The 21,076-nt window shown below is 36.2% G+C and overlaps 1 protein-coding gene across 1 annotated transcript in view; it reads left to right on the top strand.

Annotated features, from left to right (window-relative positions):
- MRPS28 (mitochondrial ribosomal protein S28) overlaps nt 1-21,076 on the top strand; it is a gene marked incomplete at its 5' end in the record, with an annotated part of 102,126 nt that overhangs the window by 15,263 nt on the left and 65,787 nt on the right. Inside the window, one exon of the mRNA XM_082858874.1 lies at nt 1,327-1,508. Coding sequence (XP_082715000.1) covers nt 1,327-1,508 — 182 coding nt within the window. The remainder of the gene's footprint in view (nt 1-1,326; nt 1,509-21,076) is intronic.

Raw genomic sequence — 21,076 nt, 5'->3', positions numbered from 1 at the left:
AGAGGTCATAAACTTTTGGTTCATAGGTCAAAATGTGCTCTGATTTATAAAGTGAAAGACTTTTTTTCAATGTATAAACACCTAAAATTGGAAATTTTACATTAATATATGGATTTCTGGCTTTTCTTGGAAAATCAAAAGATGTGGCAACACTGGACTTGAACTGCAACTGCAGCTAGAGCTGAGTAGTGGCTATATTTGTAGTTTGGCATGTATTCTTCTGCTTAGTAAGCTCCTGGCTGGGCATTTGATTATTTTCTAATCCTTGGCGTATCCCATGCATTAACATTGTCATAAATATGGTTTTGTAGTTTTTAAAGTAAGTGTATTATCAAACTCTTAGTAATTCTCCCTTAAATAACAAATGTAAAATTCATTCCAGATACAGGATATACATAGGCAGATCAGATTGTTAATATTCTTCTGTGATGAGCTCTCACAAACAGAAACTCAGCTTCCCTTAGTTTGAACTGAAGTGCGCACACACCACACCACACACAAATTAAAGATGAGTAGAAGGCACAAATCTGTATTCGTGGATTTCTGAAAAAGCATGTGTTTGGAAAAAATTTTGGTAAGTTAAAAAAAAAAGTAATCGGCTTGCACTATATGTTCAGCCCTACCTCAAGTAAATTCAGTACGTCAGACGACTCCTAGAAAGTGAGTAGCACAAAATAATTAAAGCTGTCTTTGCTTTAAAATTTTACTTTAGGAAAAAGAAGAAAATTATAATGTTAAAATACAACATTAAAATGATAAAGTCAAGGCATTTGAAAATATTACATAACAAGAGCTCGTGTTCAGACTGCTAATTAAAGGACCCTTAATCATTTTTATCTTAATGCTCACTTAAATTTGTATTAAAGCATAGTTACTTTCATTAAACCAGTATTCGAAGGCATTTTGCTTTTTGCAGATGGTCAGTACTAGGAATGAAGCCAATTGCCTTCTTGGATGCCCTCCTCGCACACTCGCCTCCCTACCCCCTCCTTGCCCCAGGCCTGAAGCTTTGTCTAAGGGGGCTCCTTATCCCGCTCACATTCCAGATTCCACCCTGGGCCACCACATCTGCGCCATCCCCCACCAAGCACAGATGCCTGCTTTTCCCTGGCTCCTCTTCAAGAAGGAAAGGAAGGAAGAGGAAGTTGAAGAGCGTCCCAGGCTTTTTAAAGCAAAATTCCATTTCAGTATTTTTATTATTGCTACAAAACGTAAATATACAGCAAATTGACTTTTAAAAATTTCCCCTATAAGACATTACTGTACCTACCATATTATACCTTAGCAGTGAACTGTATGCATATAAATATCTCTTTTCATATTTAGGGCTCTCCAAAAGATGTGGAATCCTTCGCGTCTATGCTGAGACATTCTCCTCTTACACAGATGGGACCTGCCAAGGATAAACTAGTCATTGGACGAATCTTTCATATTGTGGAGAATGATCTTTATATAGATTTTGGTGGCAAGTTTCCTTGTGTATGTAAAAGACCGGAAGTGGATGGCGAGTAAGTAGAATCATTTCTAAGTGCTTTAAGCGTGTGCATAAAAGTTGAAATACCTCAAAAGTATTACTGGACTTTAATTGGTGATTTTTTGAAAAGACAGAAAATATGTTTATTTCTCTTCATCATGTCATATTAGTCAAGTTAGGCCAGATCCATGTCTTCTCAAAGCAGTGAGAGCAGTTTTGGGGAAGATTTGAATGTCCATCCTGATAATAAACCATTTCATGCCATAAAGTTAAAACCAGCTTGGGAATAATACATGCTGCTCAGGCCATTTTACGTGTAACTTTTTTGCCTCTTTTTTTTTTTTTTTTTACATCTTTATTGGAGTATTTGCCTCTTCTTTTCCACAGTCTCCATCTGCTTCTCAGAGAAATCTCTGCTTTCTGTTTCTTCATGTTCCTTTCTCTTACTTTAGCAAATTCTGATGCTTTATCATTTTCTTTTCTTACTATTTTGCATCTGCTCTCCGGATTATAATTTTTCCTGAACAGAATTCATTCTGTTTATAGTCTGTGTAGATAAAGATAATTGTGAATATAAATATGCCTTATGAAAACCACTAAGGTGGGAGACCTGGGAGTAGAATATAAAGAGTGAAAAGAGAGGTGGAACTAAGACTCTGAGATTGGAAAACAATAGTCATCAAGATAGAAATGAATTTTTTCCACCAATTTTTAATATACACATTTTTTTTAGATTTTAATATTTCTGACGCCAGGATGCATCTTATAGTTGATGCAATTTAATTGGCAATTTAAAAATTCTTAATAGTACATAAATTATGGTGACTCAGAATCAATGGCATCTTAGATAAGATGAATTACAGTGATGAAGAAGTTTGTGATGTTTAAGAATGAGTCAGACCATAGATATGAGTAAGGAAAGAGTCTACTCTAGTTCTGAGGGAGCAGTTACAAGAATGGGTTGCCTCTTTCCCGAGAGCTCTGGATACCTAAAGGTCTTCTTGATAACTGGGCTCACCCAGTTAGGAGACAGGAGCCCCTTCTACCTGAATCTGAATAGGACCTGACAAACTCAACTGAATACACATGTTCTCAGATCAGTGATATGTGAGTAGATACTTAACAGCCAGCTCTCCAATAAATAAAAGGCCTTGATTTGCCGATTTCTGTGGTATGAAATAGTTCCACCGTGGCCAATGTTAAGTTACCTGTGTGATGTCATTGAATGTGGAGTTGGAAATATGAGTGCACAGTCAGCTTTCACAAGCTGGTGCAGTCTGGCTCCAGCACACCTCTACTGCAGGTAGTCAGAAGCTAAACAGTGTCTTAGCAAGGTGAACGATGCAAACCAGGTGATACCTGGAAGAGAAAATGGGTTCTGTGCTACGTGGCATGAGAGGTAATGGCTAGGTCTTGACTTGCCCTGGTATATCAAATAACATACAAACTTAGTCAAAAATAGTAAAACCTAAAGAAATTTCTAAGTAAGACGTGTCTGTCCATCTAGATTTTAATACTGCAACCTGTATCTATTGTGTAATGGGGTATTGAAGGGATTAAATTAGATAATGTATGTAAAGATTTAGAACAGTGATTGGTATATAGTAAACAGATGCTACTATTATTATTCTTTAAATCCTGATGATTTAGGGTTTTTGTGACCTAATGATGACATCCCTCAAGAATTTCTATTGAGGGATTTTTCACCAGGCAAGTTGTGAAGATATGTGGTCTTAAAATTGTCCTTCAAGAGAGGCAACCTAAACTCTCTCATACTGTCAGCAGGAGCTGTAGCAGGTCATTTTTCATTAATAGAAAATATATCAGTAATTTGAAAATGAAGTACTGCTTTGTTTTATATAAAGAAATCCTCTCCTCTCTCCCCTACAATTGATAAGCTTTACATCATGCTACCATGGGTGCCACCCAGTTTTAGCGGCCATCCTTATTCTTACAAGCTGACCTAACATGCAGCCAGAACATCTGGTATTAGCTTTATAAAAAGATGTATTTTACATATAACTCTGCTGAATTATGGGTATTTCACCTGCTCAGTCAAATTTATTATAAATTGCAAATGCCAGTGATATACATGTTTCTTTATATTTGTGGATGGAATTTTGTTTGTGATATTTCTTTCATGGATATTTATTTCTTTATGGATATTCTTTTATCTAAAGTTTTTTCCCCCATTTTATGATATATTCTTGAGCATAAAATTTCAGAATGCTTTAGGTGTCTAGAATTTCTGATTTGATTCTTATGCCTTATTAACTAGGTCACAGAATTTTAAATATCAGTATTTTTGACTAGATATTTCTCTAATTAGTTCTATAATATGATTTGAATTTATTTTATGTGTAGTATAGCTCTAAATGGTTAAATATTGGAATCTGTTGCAACATTAATTAAATTAATTTTAATTAATTTAATTAAATTTCAGTTTAATGAATTGAAAAATTAAATTAACTGTTCATTGAAAACTATGTACATACCACATAAGCACACATCCTATTAACAGAAATTACTATATGGTTGAAACCCCCATCTCCACATGTACTCTCCTCCCAGTGAAGCAGTTTATTTAACAGAAGTGTTTGTGGGGGGAGAGCGGTGGCTCATAATAATTTTGCAAAATAAATTCTCTAGTCTAGGGGGCAGTCACTGTATTAGAGTCTTTTTTTTTTTTTCCTTAGGAGAATTAAATGCCTGTATCTCTTTGTTCTGTAGTTATCTGCCATAGTTACCTTTACTGCTTACATCTACCTGCCCAGTATCCAATCACTCTCACCAGGAATTCCCACTTAAACTTCCAAAGCACTCACAAAATCAGTATATTCATGATTGAGGATCATGAAAAGGGAGGAGCCATACTGGTGTAGGAGTTGATTTGTTCGTTCGTTTGTTCATTCATTCATTCATTTATTCAACAAACGCTTACTGGACCTCTTCAATTTGGCAGGCACTGTTGTAAATAAGGGCTGATAAAGAAGACAGACTAGCTCTCTGCTCTCATGAAGTTGGGGGAACTTAGTCTATTGGGGGAATGAGGAACAGATAGTAAACTAGTGCACAAATCAATTTTAGAAATTCATAAATAAGTAAGAAGTGGTAATATGGTGACAGGATGTCTGGCGAGTAGAAGATAACAGTAGTCAGAGAAGGCCTTTGACCTCTACTTCTATTGCTAAAAGTCTAAAATGCCACCAGATTGCTTCTTTTAAAAAAGGTGATAAACAACTGATAAGAATCCTAAATTGTTTTGGTTAACTGAATATTCTAATTAGCTAAGTTACAGCCTTTTAATAAGTTCTGTAACTTTTTTGTTTTAATTTTTTTTTTTTTTTTTTTGCGGTACGTGGGCCTCTCACTGTTGTGGACTCTCCCGTTGTGGAGCACAGGCTCCGGACACGCAGGCTCAGCGGCCATGGCGCACGGGCCCAGCCGCTCGCGGCATGTGGGATCTTCCCGGACCGGGGCACGAACCTGTGTCCCCTACATCAGCAGGCGGACTCTCAACCACTGTGCCACCAGGGAAGCCCTGTTTTAATATTTTTGATTATTGTTTAAAAGAACCAAGTTTTCAGTCTTTGACCCAAGAAGCTATAGAGTTATGCAGAAGGGCTTCAGAGATTGCCCTGGGAGTAGAGAGGGGAGTTAGGCCCTATTTCAGAGCAGCTCTGCGTTCATTGTTTTATGTTACAGTTCTGGGAGTGTTTTGTTTAAGGTGTTGTGGGGGAGTGGTGGTGAGTATTTGTATCACAAAAAAAAAGTTTGAAAAACACTTCTAAAAGAAAAATTAAGTCTAGAAAGATGTTATATTAATAGTAACAGAATATAAACTATAGTATTTAAGCATGAAAGGTAGTATTGTGATCTACTTTGAGTGAGTTGCAAAACAGAAATATTATAATTACATTCAGAAATTTTGGAGGTGTGGATGGGACCTAACTCTTACAATACCAACCTCAAAAGTTTTAACCATTATATGTTTTTAAATATCAATTTATGACTTGGAATCAGAAGTCAAATTATGACAAACCATAGTGACGCTGGTATTAATTTCTTTGGCAGTTTTCATTGAATTAACTGACTTGCTAAATTAATCAAGATTCTCTTTTATAAAACCCATTGACTCATACCAGCACTTAGACAATTAGGAATTAGTAGTCCTCTACTATAACTGGACACTTTTGCTTCTTTCAGTTGAGGTATGTGTTTAGCAAAAGCTAGTTGTGTTTATTCCAAAACCCATTTATATTATCGCTAGGTAATTTATTTGATTATTGCATAAATTAATAAAATATGAGCATAGAAAGGGTTTTTGTTCTTATACAAGCTGATTTTAATGTTTTAGAAAGGCTCCATAAAGGAGAGTTTTTTTAATGAAATTGCTATTGAATTAGTTTGAGCAAGTAAACCATAAAGATGCGGGGCGGGGGGCGGGAATCATAAAAATCTGGAAGGAATTGCTTTCCAAATGTCTTTTCTGTCCCTGCATTACTTTAAAGTGACTGACTCTGGCAATTGCAGACATTGCAGTCTAGGTATTGTTTATTTAAGGAGATCAGTGCAGAGCTCCAGCGAGTGAGCCTCTACTTAGCAAGAAAACCTGGCTCTGTGTCAGAATATTTGCATTAGTTGCTAAGTTAATATCTTTAGAGTATATGTGTATACTTTTTTAGTGAGTCCTCACTTTGACCTATTTTTCCATGAACCAACCTATGAGTCAGAGGGCTTCTACTGTGACTTAAAAATATAAAGCACTTTTCCCTTTAGACGTTTTTGTGTGTGTGTGTGTTATTAATACAGCACACAGTTTCACAAAATTTGTCCTAGTGTGGATTAAGATCATTTCCTTTCTATGTCTGATAATCCCAATAGCCAATTTTTTAAAAACTTATGTTGGCACTTTATGTACATCGTCAGATTTATTCTGCACAAGAAGCATAGAAAGTAGAAGATATTTTCCCCATTTTCCAAATGAAGAAAGTGAGTCTCTGAGCATAAATAAGGTGGTGCAGCCATACAATTATAGTTCACAAGGCAGGGATTCAATCCTAGGGCTGTGTGTATCCATCACCCAGGAATGTTCTTTCACTGTACTGTGCTACTCTCTAAATCCTACAACATACAGCTACTAAAGTGTCATAAAAACGTCCTAAAGTAGCCTCACGTATGAACCAGGTTTATACCAGGAACCCTGAAAACAGTATGGTGGTGAAGCTCTAATAGAGGTCTGTTAAAGACTGAGAGGTAGCCTGTTCTAATATCCTGGGTTATGGTGTCCATGTATAGTATATTTGAATAGTATTACCACCAATAAGCTAATGACCAGAGGGCCCAGGCTTTGTTTCATAATGGCTGTGAATCATAATTGTGGTGAGACCTGTAGTCACAGGAACTGGTTAACGTCTGACGATGATTAGTAGCTTAGAGTCAGAATGCCTCTTGTTATTTGGGAATGATATATTTCAAAAAAGTTTATTTTACGAATTGTAGAAAGTTGACTCTTTATGCATATAACACTTAATTTTTAATTGATTCGTTTTATAAAATGTGTCATTTATTTTCTTGAACCTTGTTAGACCTAAAGTTGTTTAACCTGTTTTTTGTCTTTGTTTTGATGACTCAAGGTCATAATTATAAACATTAATTCCTGTATTGTATCTCAACTCAAATATATAGAATTATTGTTTCTCAGCTACATAACCCTCCAGTTCTGTAGTTTTTGTGTTTCACCTTTGGGTGTCATCTTTCTTTTTCTACTGTTTTATCTGTGTCTGCATTTTTAGCTTTCTTAGACTTCCTAATTTTCCTCTCATATCTGATGCCTGAGAAATTGGTCACCAAAATTGTGCTTAAAAATAAGAACAACTAGAGTTTGAGTAAGGACCTCACAGCCTCTTATGTAAGTAAAGTGTATGTACTTTAGTACATGAACTTCAACATATATTTTGACCGCTCCTAAACTCCTCTGCTTAATTCTCATTGGGTTCTGTGGAGACTTGGTGTCACCAGATAACTAACTTCCTGATAAGTGAAGTGTAACCAGGTCAGGGTCTTGCCTGTGTTGACTGCCTGTTCACTGATGCCCTTGATAAGAGTTGTCACGTATCAGAAAAGTGTTTGCTGAACCAATCAAGGTGCTGAGTGTCTTGGATAAGAGCAGTTGTCGTGGTTGAGACTTTAACACCACCAGTAGGAATGGTAGCGAAAATAAGATAGGATTATTGGATCTCAAATACTACTTGAGATGGTGCCAATTCTTAACAGTGAATTTGTAAGTGAATGAGTAAATCTTTTAAGAATATTGTTACGTGCAAAGTATTGCTTTACGGCATTGATTAGTTTGGTTGGCTTGGAATGTACCTGTCGTACATTTTACCCATCTCAAGAACTAAGCTGTTGATTTTATTAATCTTTTTTTTTTTTTTTGCGGTACATGGGCCTCTCACCGTTGTGGCCTCTCCCGTTGCGGAGCACAGGCTCCGGATGCGCAGGCTCAGCGGCCATGGCTCACGGGCCCAGCTGCTACGCGGCATGTGGGATCCTCCCAAACTGGGGTACGAACCCGTGTCCCCTGCATCGGCAGGCGGACTCCCAACCACTGCGCCACCAGGGAAGCCCCTATTAATCTTACTTTTAAGTAAACTGGGCCATGGTACGATTTTTCACTGAGTCAGCAAACACTTAATGAGCAGCTCTTGTGTGCCACCTCTGCGTTTTATGCTAGAGATGTACAGATGAAAGACAATCCCTGCTTTCAGGGAGTTAGTGATTCAGTCAGGGGATAGAGAAGTAAACCGATATACATAGTACCGTATGAGTTCTATTTCCTGTGTCCTACAGGAACGGAGAAGAGGGCATTGATGATGGAGTCAGCTTGTGTCAGAGACGGTTTCCCAAAGGAGCTGAGTTCAACAGTTGAACTGAGTTGTAAAGGATGGGGAGGAGATACAAAGTGCAGAAAATGGGAGGGAGCTGTACTTGACAGAGTTTTCAGTGAGAGAGAGCCCGGCACTTCCGGGAACTCAAGTGGCTTAGTTGGCTTAAGTTTAAGAGGAGTGAAGGGGAAGAGTAGGGAGATGGGCAGGAGCCGGATCTTCAAGGGATTTATATACCATTCTAGAACATTGGGCCTTTATTCTGAAAGTGGTAAAGACACATTAAAGTATTGGAACAGGTAACATGGACCACACTTGTGTTTCAATGAGACCGTTCTGGCTGTGGTATGGTGTGGAGTACGTATTAGAAGAATGAAACCGGAGTTAGGGAGGCCAGTAAGGAAGCTTTTGGAAAGAAATGATAAGAATGTGAATTAAGTCTAGGGGTCAGGAAAGGAGACTTTTATTAATAATTTAGGAGATAGAAGAAACAGGTCTTGGTAACTGAGTAATGGTGGCTTGTGAGTCAGAGGAAAAGTTTCTGATGGTGTTGGATTTCAGACATGAATGACTACTAGATAGTAAATTGAGTTGTATTGGGGAGGTGGAGAAGGGAAATGTATTATATTGATACTTTTGCCTGCTTCAAAAATAAAAATTAAAATGCCCAGATTTAGATTAGTTTGATTCTCCTTTTCCCACTCCTAGTTATAATACTTCTGATTAGTATCAGTTAAGGAACATTCCTCTTTTTCACTGAAATATAAAATCCCTGTGGTTAAACCATGCATATCTTTTTGGTTAAAGAGTCTTATTCTCTAAATCTTTTTATTTCATTATGTTATATTTTAATTTTGATTTTTTTTAATAATTGTATACCTTTCTATAAAATCCTAAAGTTCAGTTTTACAAAGTCCATTGATTTCTTAATGTTTCATGAAGATTGCCTCTCTTAAAGCATTATTTCTACACCCAACATCTCTCTCAACACACATGATTAACAGCTCTGAAAATCGAAGCGTTTCAAAACAAGCATGATTGGCAGTTCTAAGGTAACTAGCACATGCACTGAATATTATTTGTACTTTTGTTTGACACTAAGGTGGAATACACAAGCTAATTTCCCAGTCTTTGTTTCTATTTCAGGTTGTGTGATGTATAGGGTCACATAAAGAGTTGGATAGATACTAAATGTTTCAAAAACTAAAGTTTTCAAGGTGTATTGGTAGGGGGAAAAAGAAAATAAGAATTTGAATTAAGTAGTTCTTTTTATTCCAGAGGACATGATTTACAGTTAAAAATATGCATGTTTTTAAATAGATTGGTGATTGAAAATCATTAGGTTTTCCTTAACAGATCTCTGATTATTTTTTTAGGATAAAGGAGCATCTGCTGTATTTAATTTTTTAATAAGAAATCTTAAGAATATTATAAATATTCTTATAAATACTATAAATCTTAAGAAAATTATAAACTATCTCAAGAATGATATGAGTTCATGAAACACATGTAATTCAGACTGGATAACATTAGACAAAAATGGGGGGATCATAGATGCAGAGAGCAGATCGGTGGTTGTCAAGGTGAGGTTGTGGGGTGGGTAGAATGGTGAAGGGGGTCAAAAAGTACATACTTCCAGTTATAAAATAAATAAGTCCTGGAGATAAAATGTACAGCCTGGTTACTACAGTAATACTGTGTTGCATATTTGAAAGTTGCTAAGAGAGTAGATCTTAAAAAGTTCTCATCACAAGAAAAAAATTTGTAGCTATTTATGGTGATGGATGTTAATTAAACTTCTGGTGATTATTTCGTAATATACACAAATATTGAACATTATGTTGTACTCTTGAAACTAATATAATGTCAAATGTCAATTATACCTCAATAAAAAAAAATTTTTTAATGAATAGCATTAAAGTTTCCCACCCACCCTCCTCACTCGGATATATGGCATAGCAGTGCTCTTTTGGATTGATTTTTTTCTATTGGATTCTACTTTGATTGATGTACAAAATTGATTTACTTTATGTGGCATATTCACATACATACAGCTATATTAACCCAGAGATTGTGTAAATTTACATGTCTAGTAAGTTTGCTGTATATGCCTTCCCAGGACTGTAAAGGTTAAAAGTGAATCTGGAAACTACTATGGTGGCTGCTTGTTAAGGAATGCAAGCAATTAAGTGTTCCCACAAAAGCTTTGAAGTTAATATCTTAATAGGACAATGAGGAGAAAAAGTCAAGGCTGCACTCCTACAATTGATTCAGGCTGTAGTTCTATTGACTTAAAAGTAGATTTTAGAAAAATTAAAAATTATCTTAATAGAAATTGTGAGTTCTATTTTAGTTTGTAGAATTTCGTATTAATTTAGATTGCCACTTGATAACATCTAGAGACTTTCAGGGACCCAGAATTTCAACATGTACTTTGTGGTTAGTAATAAGAACAATAATAGCTAACATTTGTTGAATCCTCTGTGCTAGGCACTTTGCTAAGAGATTTGCCTCTGTTTTTTAAAAATCTTTTTATTAATCTAAGGTAGATACTGTTAGAATCCTCATTAAAAAGCACTGAAGAAATGAAGGCTTACAGAGATTTTAAGTAACTTAAAAACTAGTCAGTGGCTAGTAAATAAGCAGACTGGTGAGAATGTTAGCTCTAAGTCCATATTGTCAACTCTACTTTTTGTATACTCATCAAATACACTTCCAGAATGAGTGTGTATGTGTGACTTGCTAATTTTCTCAGCAAATATTTATTGAGTATTTCAATTACAGTGTGCTGAATGCAGTTTAGAAGAACTGTATGGCATCTTTAGAAGGAAGGATGCATAGAGCCCAGCAACACAGAGGAATATATGAGTAAATGCCTAAATGAATGGTGTGGTTAAGCACAGAAGTGTTCAAAGGAGAACTGGAGAAGCGAGAGTTGAAATGGTTTCATGAACAAAAAAGAGGGCTTCTCAAGGAGATGGAACTTTGGCTAGATTCTGAAGCATAGGGGGAGGGGCACTGGGAGATGGATAATGAAAGAACAGTGGTGGGGGAGACGGCATGAGCAATGGCACAGAATTGAGAATGAGCTTGGGGGGATTGTATTAGTCATCTACATCTGTGCAACATATTACTCCAAAACTTAGTGGATTAAAACAATAAACATTTATTGTCTCACACAATTGCTGTGGGTCAGGAATCCATGGGTGTCTTCACTGGGCAGTCCTGGCTCAAGGTTTCTTATGAGCTTCAGTTAAGATATTGGCCAGGCTGAAGTCATCTGAAGGTTTGACGGGGGCTGCAGAATTTGCTTCCAAGGTGGCTCCTCACTTGCCTGGTAAGTTAGTGCTGGCTGTGGACAGGAGGCCTCAGGCCTCATCACATGACCTCTCCATGGGCTGCTTGAGTGTCCTCATGACATAGCAGTTAGCTTTCCCCTGAGTAAATAATCTAAGAGAGAGCTTGAGGTCGTTGTGATGTCTTTTATGACCTAGTCTCACATTGTCACTTGTGCCGTATTCTGTTCTTTAGAAGCAAGTCACTAAGCCTAGCCCATACTCAATGGGAGAGGAGTTAGTCCCCACCTTTTAGAGGGAGGTATATACATAATATGTGTACATATTTTAAAACCACCATGGGTCAAGAGCCCATGGCCTGGATGAAGTTTTAAGGAATAATGAAATATTTACTTTGCTAGACAGACAAGGATCCTGATAAAAAATTCTGAATTTCAAGCTGAAAAATTGTGATGGTGGAGATACAAAGGAGTTGTATTTGGGGATTGGTGTTTTTGAACGATGACACTGGTAGTGATGTGTGGGATGGAATGGATGGGCAAGGCCAGTTCTGAGACTGTCACAGTAATCCAGACAGTGGCTTACTAGGGGCTGGCCTGGAGTGAGAAGAAATGGGAAAGAAAAGCTTGGAGAGACTGTTTAAAGAATTGACTGATAGGCTTTGGTGACTGGGGCTTGAGGTTTCCAGCCCAGTGACTAGAAAAATGGAGGTCACAGCAAAAGGGAAGTTAGGTGGAGTTGCTGTTCATAGGGCAGGACATGGAGCTCAGGTTTTTTAATTATTAAAATTAATTAATTAATTATTTTTTGGCTGCATTAGGTCTTTGTTGCTGCAAGTGGGCTTTCTCTAGTTGCAGAGAGCGGGGGCTACTCTTCATTGCGGTGCACAGCCCTCTCATTGCGGTGGCTTCTCTTGTTGCAGAGCACAGGCTCTAAGCACGCGGGCTTCAGTAGTTGTGGCTCACAGGCTCTAGAGTGCAGACATAGTAGTTGTGGCACACGGGCTTAGTTGCTCCGCAGCATGTGGGATCTTCCCAGACCAGGGCTCGAACCCGTGTTCCCTGCACTGGCAGGCAAATTCTTAACCGCTGTGACACCAGGGAAGCCCGGAGCTCAGTTTTAGACATGTGGTTATTCTGTAGATGTTTGGCCATATGAAAGTGGATTTATGATAAATTAGGCTGTAGAATAACAGTAGACCTGAAATTAGCAACTTCATATTGGGCTCTAAGTTTCTATATCTTCTGACTTTATCAGCAAAACACACAACAAAACAAAAAAGAAAGGCAACGGCATCAGTGTAGATTCGTGTTTGTGCCACGTTAAGTGAGTGTGATTTTTTTTTTTCCCCAAAAAGAAATCTTGTGGTGTTCAGGTTCAAGCATCCTGTTGGAGCTGAATAGCTTTGTTTCTAAAAGTGAAAGGCAAATGTAGAAATAGTAGATGGGATCCTTTCGGAGAGGTAACATGTCTTGCCAGGTGTATTCAATATAGGATCATATTATATGACATCAACCAGAGTTCTGAAAATTCTTTCATTTCTAGTAGATTCTGCATTACTTTACCTTTTTCGATCTCAGGTCTCTTGTTCCTGTCTTCCACCTCCTTAGCATATCACCTTATCTTCTTCTTTATTAAGTTCATACATTAGTTTAATCTGTGTGAAATTGCTGGGTTTTTTAAAGTAAAAAAATAGTTGAATATCTGAAATTTCAAATGATTCAACCTAATACGCCCTGGCTTTCCTATTCTCTACCTTAAATTTTTTCTGTATCATCTTGTCTAAATTCTATAAAGTTTGAAACATTTTACCCTTCAAGCTATCATTCTGTTCCTCCCTGTCCCCCAAATTGCCCTTTTTTTCTAAATTTCCATTTCTTCCTCAGTTTAGCCCACCTGACTCTGCCCTCACCATTGTACTAATTGAAAACACCCTCTTAAATTCATCAGTGACCTTCTGGTCCCCTGCCCAGTCATTTTTGCTCAAGCTGTCTGTAATACTCAGCACTCTTTGTTGGCTGTTCCCTTTTCTGAAATTGTCATATACCTTCTTTTTCTTGGTTCTCCTTCTATTTCCCTGTTGTTTTTCTACACTCCTCTAAAAGTGCTTTATAAAATTTTTGAGGATAAAATGGTAGGAAGGAGATACAGTGGTTCTTGGAATGTGCAGGGAAGTTGAGTGGGGCAAGTATCAGGAAGAACATGGGCCCGGAGGGCAAGACGCCTTGGTTCTAATCCTACATCAGTCAGTGTGTACAGTGAAAGTTCCTTTATCCAAGAGTCTAAACCTAGGCTAATTTAACCAAGAGAATTGTTTAAAAAGGAGTGCTTTGGAGCTCCCCTAATTAAAAAAACCCAGCATTATAATAATTGAAAAATACTTTATAAGCCTGTAAATGACACTTACGTCTTCGTTTATATGTATCCCGTCTTCTTTTATTTGGTAAATTCAGTTTCAACATAGTCCTGTACTTGAAAATATGATGCTCTGCTTTGAGCTTGTTTTAATTTTTAAGAAAAGATTTTTCCATAAGTATACTACAGTTAGATTTCTTCTAAAGTTTTAATTCAGAACCTTAATTTTGGACCTAAAATAGAATACTTTGTGTTCATTTTAAAAATGCAGATTAGCTATTAATTAGCTTAATTAGTACTGATTGAGCATATTATAACGTTCACGTGGATTTTATGCTATTGCCTGTGTCATTTTTGAATTTATTAAGCAAATGATTCTTTCCTTGATGTATTTTCCTTGAAAGCATTTTCTTTTATATACAGTACTTTTTTGAAAATGTGGTTATCAATTATTGTTATGATATATAATGGAGAGAGCTATACCTCTTTCAGTGTGGAATATATGTTATTTGGCTTCCAAAAAATATATTGCTGTGAACGTACATAATTTGAGACTTAACGTTTTTGAGTTAACCTTACCTCAAAACTTCTACTTTATTCACCATCCATTTAGTTTTAGCCTTTACATTAATTTTTTATTTACTAGAAAGATACATGCCAAACTATTTTTGAAAGTTAACAACTACACATCAACTCTTTAGATCGCAATCTTTTCCAGGAACTAAATATCTTTTCCTAATTGCAGTTATCAGTATTTTAGCCTGTTTGCTGAATGTAATTTATTTAGAAACTTATTTTTGAATTTTGCTTGTTTTTCAAATATTGCACCTTCAGCATGAATTTTTTAAAGTTTCATTTATTTCACTGAAGGAAACGAAACATTCTGACATTTGAAGGAAAACGTTCCAAATGTGGTACCTAATGCTTAATATATGCGAGCTTGTGATATAAAATCTGTGTATGTTAGTAATGATGCTGATGATGTTGATGGTTGCTAACAGCAGCAGCCACTTCCTAATTTTTAGCACTGTTAGGATATTCTCCCTCTAAAGCAGTCTTAAGTCACTTTAAGAAAATAAACATATGCTATTTCTTTGGCAAAAATAATTTTAAAATATCTGGCATAGTGCCTTGCAGATTATAAGTTCACCATAAATATTCATTGCTCACTTTTTTTTTTGCGATACGCGGGCCTCTCACTGTTGTGGCCTCTCCGTTGCGGAGCACAGGCTCTGGACGCGCAGGCTCAGTGGCCATGGCTCACGGGCCTAACCGCTCCGCGGCACGTGCGATCTTCCTGGACCAGGGCACGAACCCATGTCCCCTGCATCGGCAGGTGGACTCTCAACCACTGCGCCACCAGGGAAGCCCCGTTGCTTACTTTTTTGATAGACAGGAGTCACAAAAGCATTTAGCTAACAGTAGGTATTGCAATTATTGGTTGATGTATACTGTTATTAGTTGCTCTTTGGTGTTATAAAGGAACAAAATTTCCTTCAATGAAGAGTAATGAGTATTCCTGTTTCAGTAAAGAAGTGAGATCATCGTAATTTTAAGAAGAAAAATAAAATTAATGTTGAATTAATGAGAATTTATTACTTTCCAGAATGAAAATTAGGATGTACTTGTTCTTGTCTTCATAGTTGTCTAACATTATCATAATCATTATAGCCAATGATTATTAGCTTTAGCTCTTATTATGTTGAGTCACTTTTCTAAGCATCGTAGTGGTTTAAGCTCATTGGCCCTGAAATAAGAATTCCTGAATTTGAATCCTGGCTGTACTACTTATTAATTGTGTGATCTTGGGCAAGTTGCTTAAATTCATGGAGCCTCAATTTTGTTGCCTTCAAAATAGATGAATGAAATGATTACTGCAAATGGCTTGTGTGAGAAATAAGATCATCATCATCATCATCATCATGAACAGCTGACATTACCTTTTCTACTTGTCAAACAGAAAACGATACCTTACTTACATATCTTACTATCTACTTACTATATACTTTACAGAGGAAGAAAAGTGAGCCCCAGAGAATTAAGTGACTTTTCAAATCATTTAGACTTGTGTCAGTTAAACTTAGCAGAAAACTTGAAGACTTGTGGATTAAACACATAGAGACTTATTTTTCTTGCATAAGAATCCTGGCTGCTGGAGCTTCCGGGGTTGCTTCAGCAGCCTGACAGCATTAGGGCTGCCTTCTCCTTGCGTCACAGGTACAATAAGGCTGCTGATTCTCCTGGGCTACATGTCTGTGTTCAAGAGAGGAAGAGAGTGGGGGAGGGTACAGTCAGCTTCTCTGTCCCTTTTATCAGGAAAACAAAAGCTTTTTTAGAAATCTCTTCCAGACTTCAGCCTACCTTTCCTTGATCAGACCTGTATAAGATGGCTCCGCCCTAACTGCAGAGAAAGCTCTGAAAACCAGCGTTTAATCTTTTCATTGTGGAGGCTGCAGAGGAGGAGTAATTCCCCTTCCGTTAACCGAGCCAGAGGGCCCTGCTGCTTTGCCTAAGATCCAATAACTCTTCAGTGGCAGAGCTGAGATTCTAGCCCAGGTGTATCTTGCTCCAAAGCCTATTTCTCCAACTCTGCCTCTCAAAGAATCAAGACCCCATCACAAACATTTTGAATAACCATTTTCCAACTTCCGTATGCAGGCACAGTTTTTCTTCTTGAAATTTTGTATTTTTCAGAATAAAAATTTATTTACCTTGTTAGTCTGGCTGAATTTTGAAGGTATAGGTTATGTGTCCCTCCCTATCTTCAAATAAAAATATAAACCCCAAATTAGTGACTGAATGCTTTTTCTATTAGAAATGATTACCAAGATATGTTTATTTCAGGGAATTTCTGATAACATTTTTCAGTTTTCTATAGTAAAAAAACATAATACATCATTAAGGTAGTGAGGTTTTGCCTCTTTCCGTTCTAATTATTATGTTTTAACTCATGGTAAATGAGTTTGTTCTATGCTCATTTCCTAAGGGGTGGTTATCCACTGATTTCATTTTCTGGAATAAAGTTATGTCACAATTCTTGGAAACTGCATATTTATTTTTTTGTTTTGTTTTTTCAGAGATGGGGGTGGGATGAGGAGTGGGTGAAATGAAGGTCATAATCCAAATTCTCTATTCAGCCCTCAAATATATAACCATAACTTACTCTTATTTTGTCTTTTTAATATTTGAGATAAGTTACATTGAATTTTGTAGAGAAAAAAAGGATAAGATACAGTAACATTTTGAACTAGGCAACATTATCCACATTTGTAGGCAAGCTGACTAAGCCTAGAGAAGTTAGGAAACTTCTGCAGTCAGTGAACTAGTACACGGTAGGGTTTGGAGTGGAGCCCGACCTGTTGCTCCATGCATCGAGAGGATAGAATCCTCAGCAGTCTGTTCACTTAAGACAGATCGTTCCGTTTCTTTTAAAATATTTAAATAACATGTTTATCAAATAAAACATACCTCTAGGTATCACTTTTTACATTTGAACAACTTTTTGTTGCAATAAGCTTTTGTAAAATAATCAAGAAACATTATTAAGTATAAGCCATAGTTTAACTTAAGCCATACCTTTTGATTTCTGTTTTACCAAATCACTTTACCAGAGATGTTATCAAGTAATATTTACCTCATGTAAGCTAAATTCACCCACATTGTTAGTGGTAAACCATCACTGACTAATAAACAAGTGAACTGTTCCCGTATTGACCTTTCTAGTCTGAATTGCAAAGTATGTCTTTCTAACTAATGACATTGTGATGTGGTCCATCTACATTTCTGTGTACATTTCTCTCTTTTCAGATTCATTTTTTTGAATTGGATAATTAACTAAGCAAAATGTTTCGAGTTGCATTTTTTATTATTAGGAAAGTAGAAAAAAGAAGTATTTATACATCTATAATTGTAAATATCATCAAATACTGTGTTCTTTTACATTAAAAATTTATGGGTTACTGAAAATGCATAAATTTCAATTTATGCAAGTATTCTTTCCCACTGTTCTATATACTTTTTTGTTTATTATAAAAAATATGCTACTGACCAAACCAAATCCAATTAATTCTGTTGGTTTCTTCATTTTAGATTAAAACTTTAATTCATTTATTTATTCTATTGATATATATTGATCACCACAATGTCAAAGCTAATGTTCTTCAGTGATCAAGCCAAATTACTAAAGTTACACCTATGTTGGAATTTCTGTTATAAATTTTTCTTTTTGTTTCAACTTGTAAAAGTAATGCAGTCTCATAGAAAAGCTATGGGAAATTCCCTAAGTAGGAAAATTTTGAAACTTCATAAGTCCAATTTTGTAACTGTGTATGGTGATGATGTTAACTAGACTTCTTGTGATGATCATCTTGCAGTGTATACAAGTATCGAATCATAATGTTGTTCACCTGAAACTAATATAACGTTATATGTCAATTATAACTCAATAAAAAAAAGTACTGCTAAAACTCTAAAAACAAAAGAAACAACAAAAAGAAAACCTTCATAGATCCACCAGTCATTTTGGTGAATTTCCTTTCAGTCTTTTCATCTAGACACAGGTTTTTGTTTTGGTTGTATATGGTTTTAATCTCTATATAATTTTGAATCACGAGTTTCTCAATTTTGTAGCATAGCCTTTTTCATTGTGAAGGATGCTTTATGTATCACTAAATATAACACAATTTCTTTAAGCAATCCTATTTATTAGACATTTAGGTTGTTTCTACTGTTTTAACTCTTATAAGTGGCACAGCCATGAACATCTTTGAGGGTAAGACTTCTAGGACTATTTCCTGAAGAAAGATTAAGTGGAATAACTAGGCTTAAAGGTTATTGATATTTTTCATGCTTAATCAAACAGATTGAACATTTCATAGGTTTTTTATTAATAGTATTTCCTTTTTTGTAAATTGTTAGTTGCTTTGCCTAGCTTATTTATCTTTTTGGGATTATAGTGTCTTCCTGAGCTATGTATATGAGCACTTGGTATAATTAAGGTTGTTCATCTTTTTATTTAAAAAATATTTTATTACAAAAGTAATTAAAGCTTATTGCAAAATACAATAAATTTACATAACTTAACAGAAATAAAGAACATCTAGTGAAAACATAATATTAAAAAAATTTCTTAAAGAAATCATATTTTTGAGTACTATTTTATAACTGGGTTTTCCCTCCAAATAGTTAGGTGTCTAAATATGTCATTATATATGGAATATATAGCATCCATTACTGTAATTTATTTGATGTTGTTGATGTTGTTTCCAGTTTTCACTATTTTTATAAACACTTCAGAGACAATTCTGTGCATAAATCTTGATATGATTATTGGATTATTTCCTTGAAATAAATTCTTTGGAATGGGAAGACTGGAAAGGATGTATATTCCTTAAAAATTTATACATATTTCCCATTTGCCACAAAGAAACTATTTGTCCCTAACACTAGTTATCATTTTATTTTTCATGTTTGCCAGTCTAATAGACAAAAATACTGTCATTGTTTTAATTTGCATTTCTGATGACTAGCAGTGGTGAACATCTTGCCATTTATTTAGTTCTGAAATGAATGTTGTATTCCAGTTTCATTGGCCTGTTCCAATTGCTCATTAGTCTTTGGATTTATCACGTTTTTATTAATTTATACCCTTTGTCATGCTGTTAAAACTATTTACTACCAGTATATTGTTGGTTACATTTGCCATACAACATTTTTCTATTATTATCTAATTGATTTTGCATATTTTTTCTTTTATAGTTTCTAGTTTGGTTGTCATACATAGAAAAACCATTCCCTCCATGGAAATATTGGCATATGTTTCCTTCTAGTATTTTGTAGTTTTATATTTCAGTCTTTTTTTTTTTTTTTTTTTTTTTTTTTTGCGGTACTTTCCTTCTAGTATTTTGTAGTTTTATATTTCAGTCTTTTTTTTTTTTTTTTTTGCGGTACGTGGGCCTCTCACTGTTGTGGCCTCTCCCGTTGCGGAGCACAGGCTCCGGACGCGCAGGCTCAGCGGCCATGGCTCACGGGCCCAGCCGCTCCGCGGCATGTGGGATCTTCCCCGACCGGGGCACGAACCCGTGTCCCCTGCATCGGCAGGCGGACTCTCAACCACTGTGCCACCAGGGAAGCCCAATATTTCAGTCTTTTTTTTAAACTGTTTAAAATTTATTTTGGGATAAGTCAGGACTCCTACGCCCCCCACCCCATAGTAATGATTACTAATATGCATTGAGCTCATATTACCTTCTTTTGTTATTCTTAAGACACATTTATTTGAATTTTAACCTCTCTTACTTCCTTGAAATCACTATTGTCCAGGTGACAACAATGACATAGTTGTCATTGCCTGCCCATATGCAGAATTAGTCTTGACTGTTTATATTATTAACTTATATTTTGAGCTGTGTTCTTGGTAGACTGTAAACCACAATGTATTGTGTCATTCTCAGCATTTTTTTCTTTAGTAAAATAGAGTAGGAGATATTAGAATGCACTGCATATAGCAAGACTAATTATAGCTTTTAGGAAACTTATTTCAGTTATGTGTTAATGTGTGTGTAGAAGGTAATTTCTTTATGGGGGTGCTGGGTTGTGATGTAAACCATGTTTCTTACTTTGTCAGCCATCATTGTCCAGAGATTGTAATGGTGAGGTTAAAGGCAGTTGTGGAAGACTGTAACCACTACTGACAAGAAAAGACAAAGTGGCTGGTGCTGGAATGGGATAAAAGCTCAGATTTCTGTGCACCTGGATCTTCTGAGGATCTTCACTCTCTCTTCTGCTCTTAATTATACTTTCCCCCTGGCCACTTGTCTACCTGCTGCTGTTCCCAATGTTGTAGACTTTGTCCTTGGCAGAAGCACCCAAGGGAGTTAGTCGTGCTTGGCCAAATTTTCTTTTAAGCTCTGCTTCACACTTAGTAGTCATAGATACTAACTTGCCTTGCCTTCCTATATAGGAAGCACACCTAGTATGTAGAAGCAAAGCCCGTCACTATCCAGAATATGCAGTTTACTGCATAGTTTATAAAGTTGTTGTTCCCAAATTGTTTACCACAAACC

The sequence above is a fragment of the Leucopleurus acutus genome (assembly GCF_964270905.1).
Source record: "Leucopleurus acutus genome assembly, chromosome: 17".
NCBI classification, from domain to species: Eukaryota; Metazoa; Chordata; class Mammalia; order Artiodactyla; family Delphinidae; genus Leucopleurus; species Leucopleurus acutus.
The sequence above is the reverse complement of the archived record's forward strand: the minus strand, read 5'-3'. Positions and strand labels throughout refer to the sequence as shown.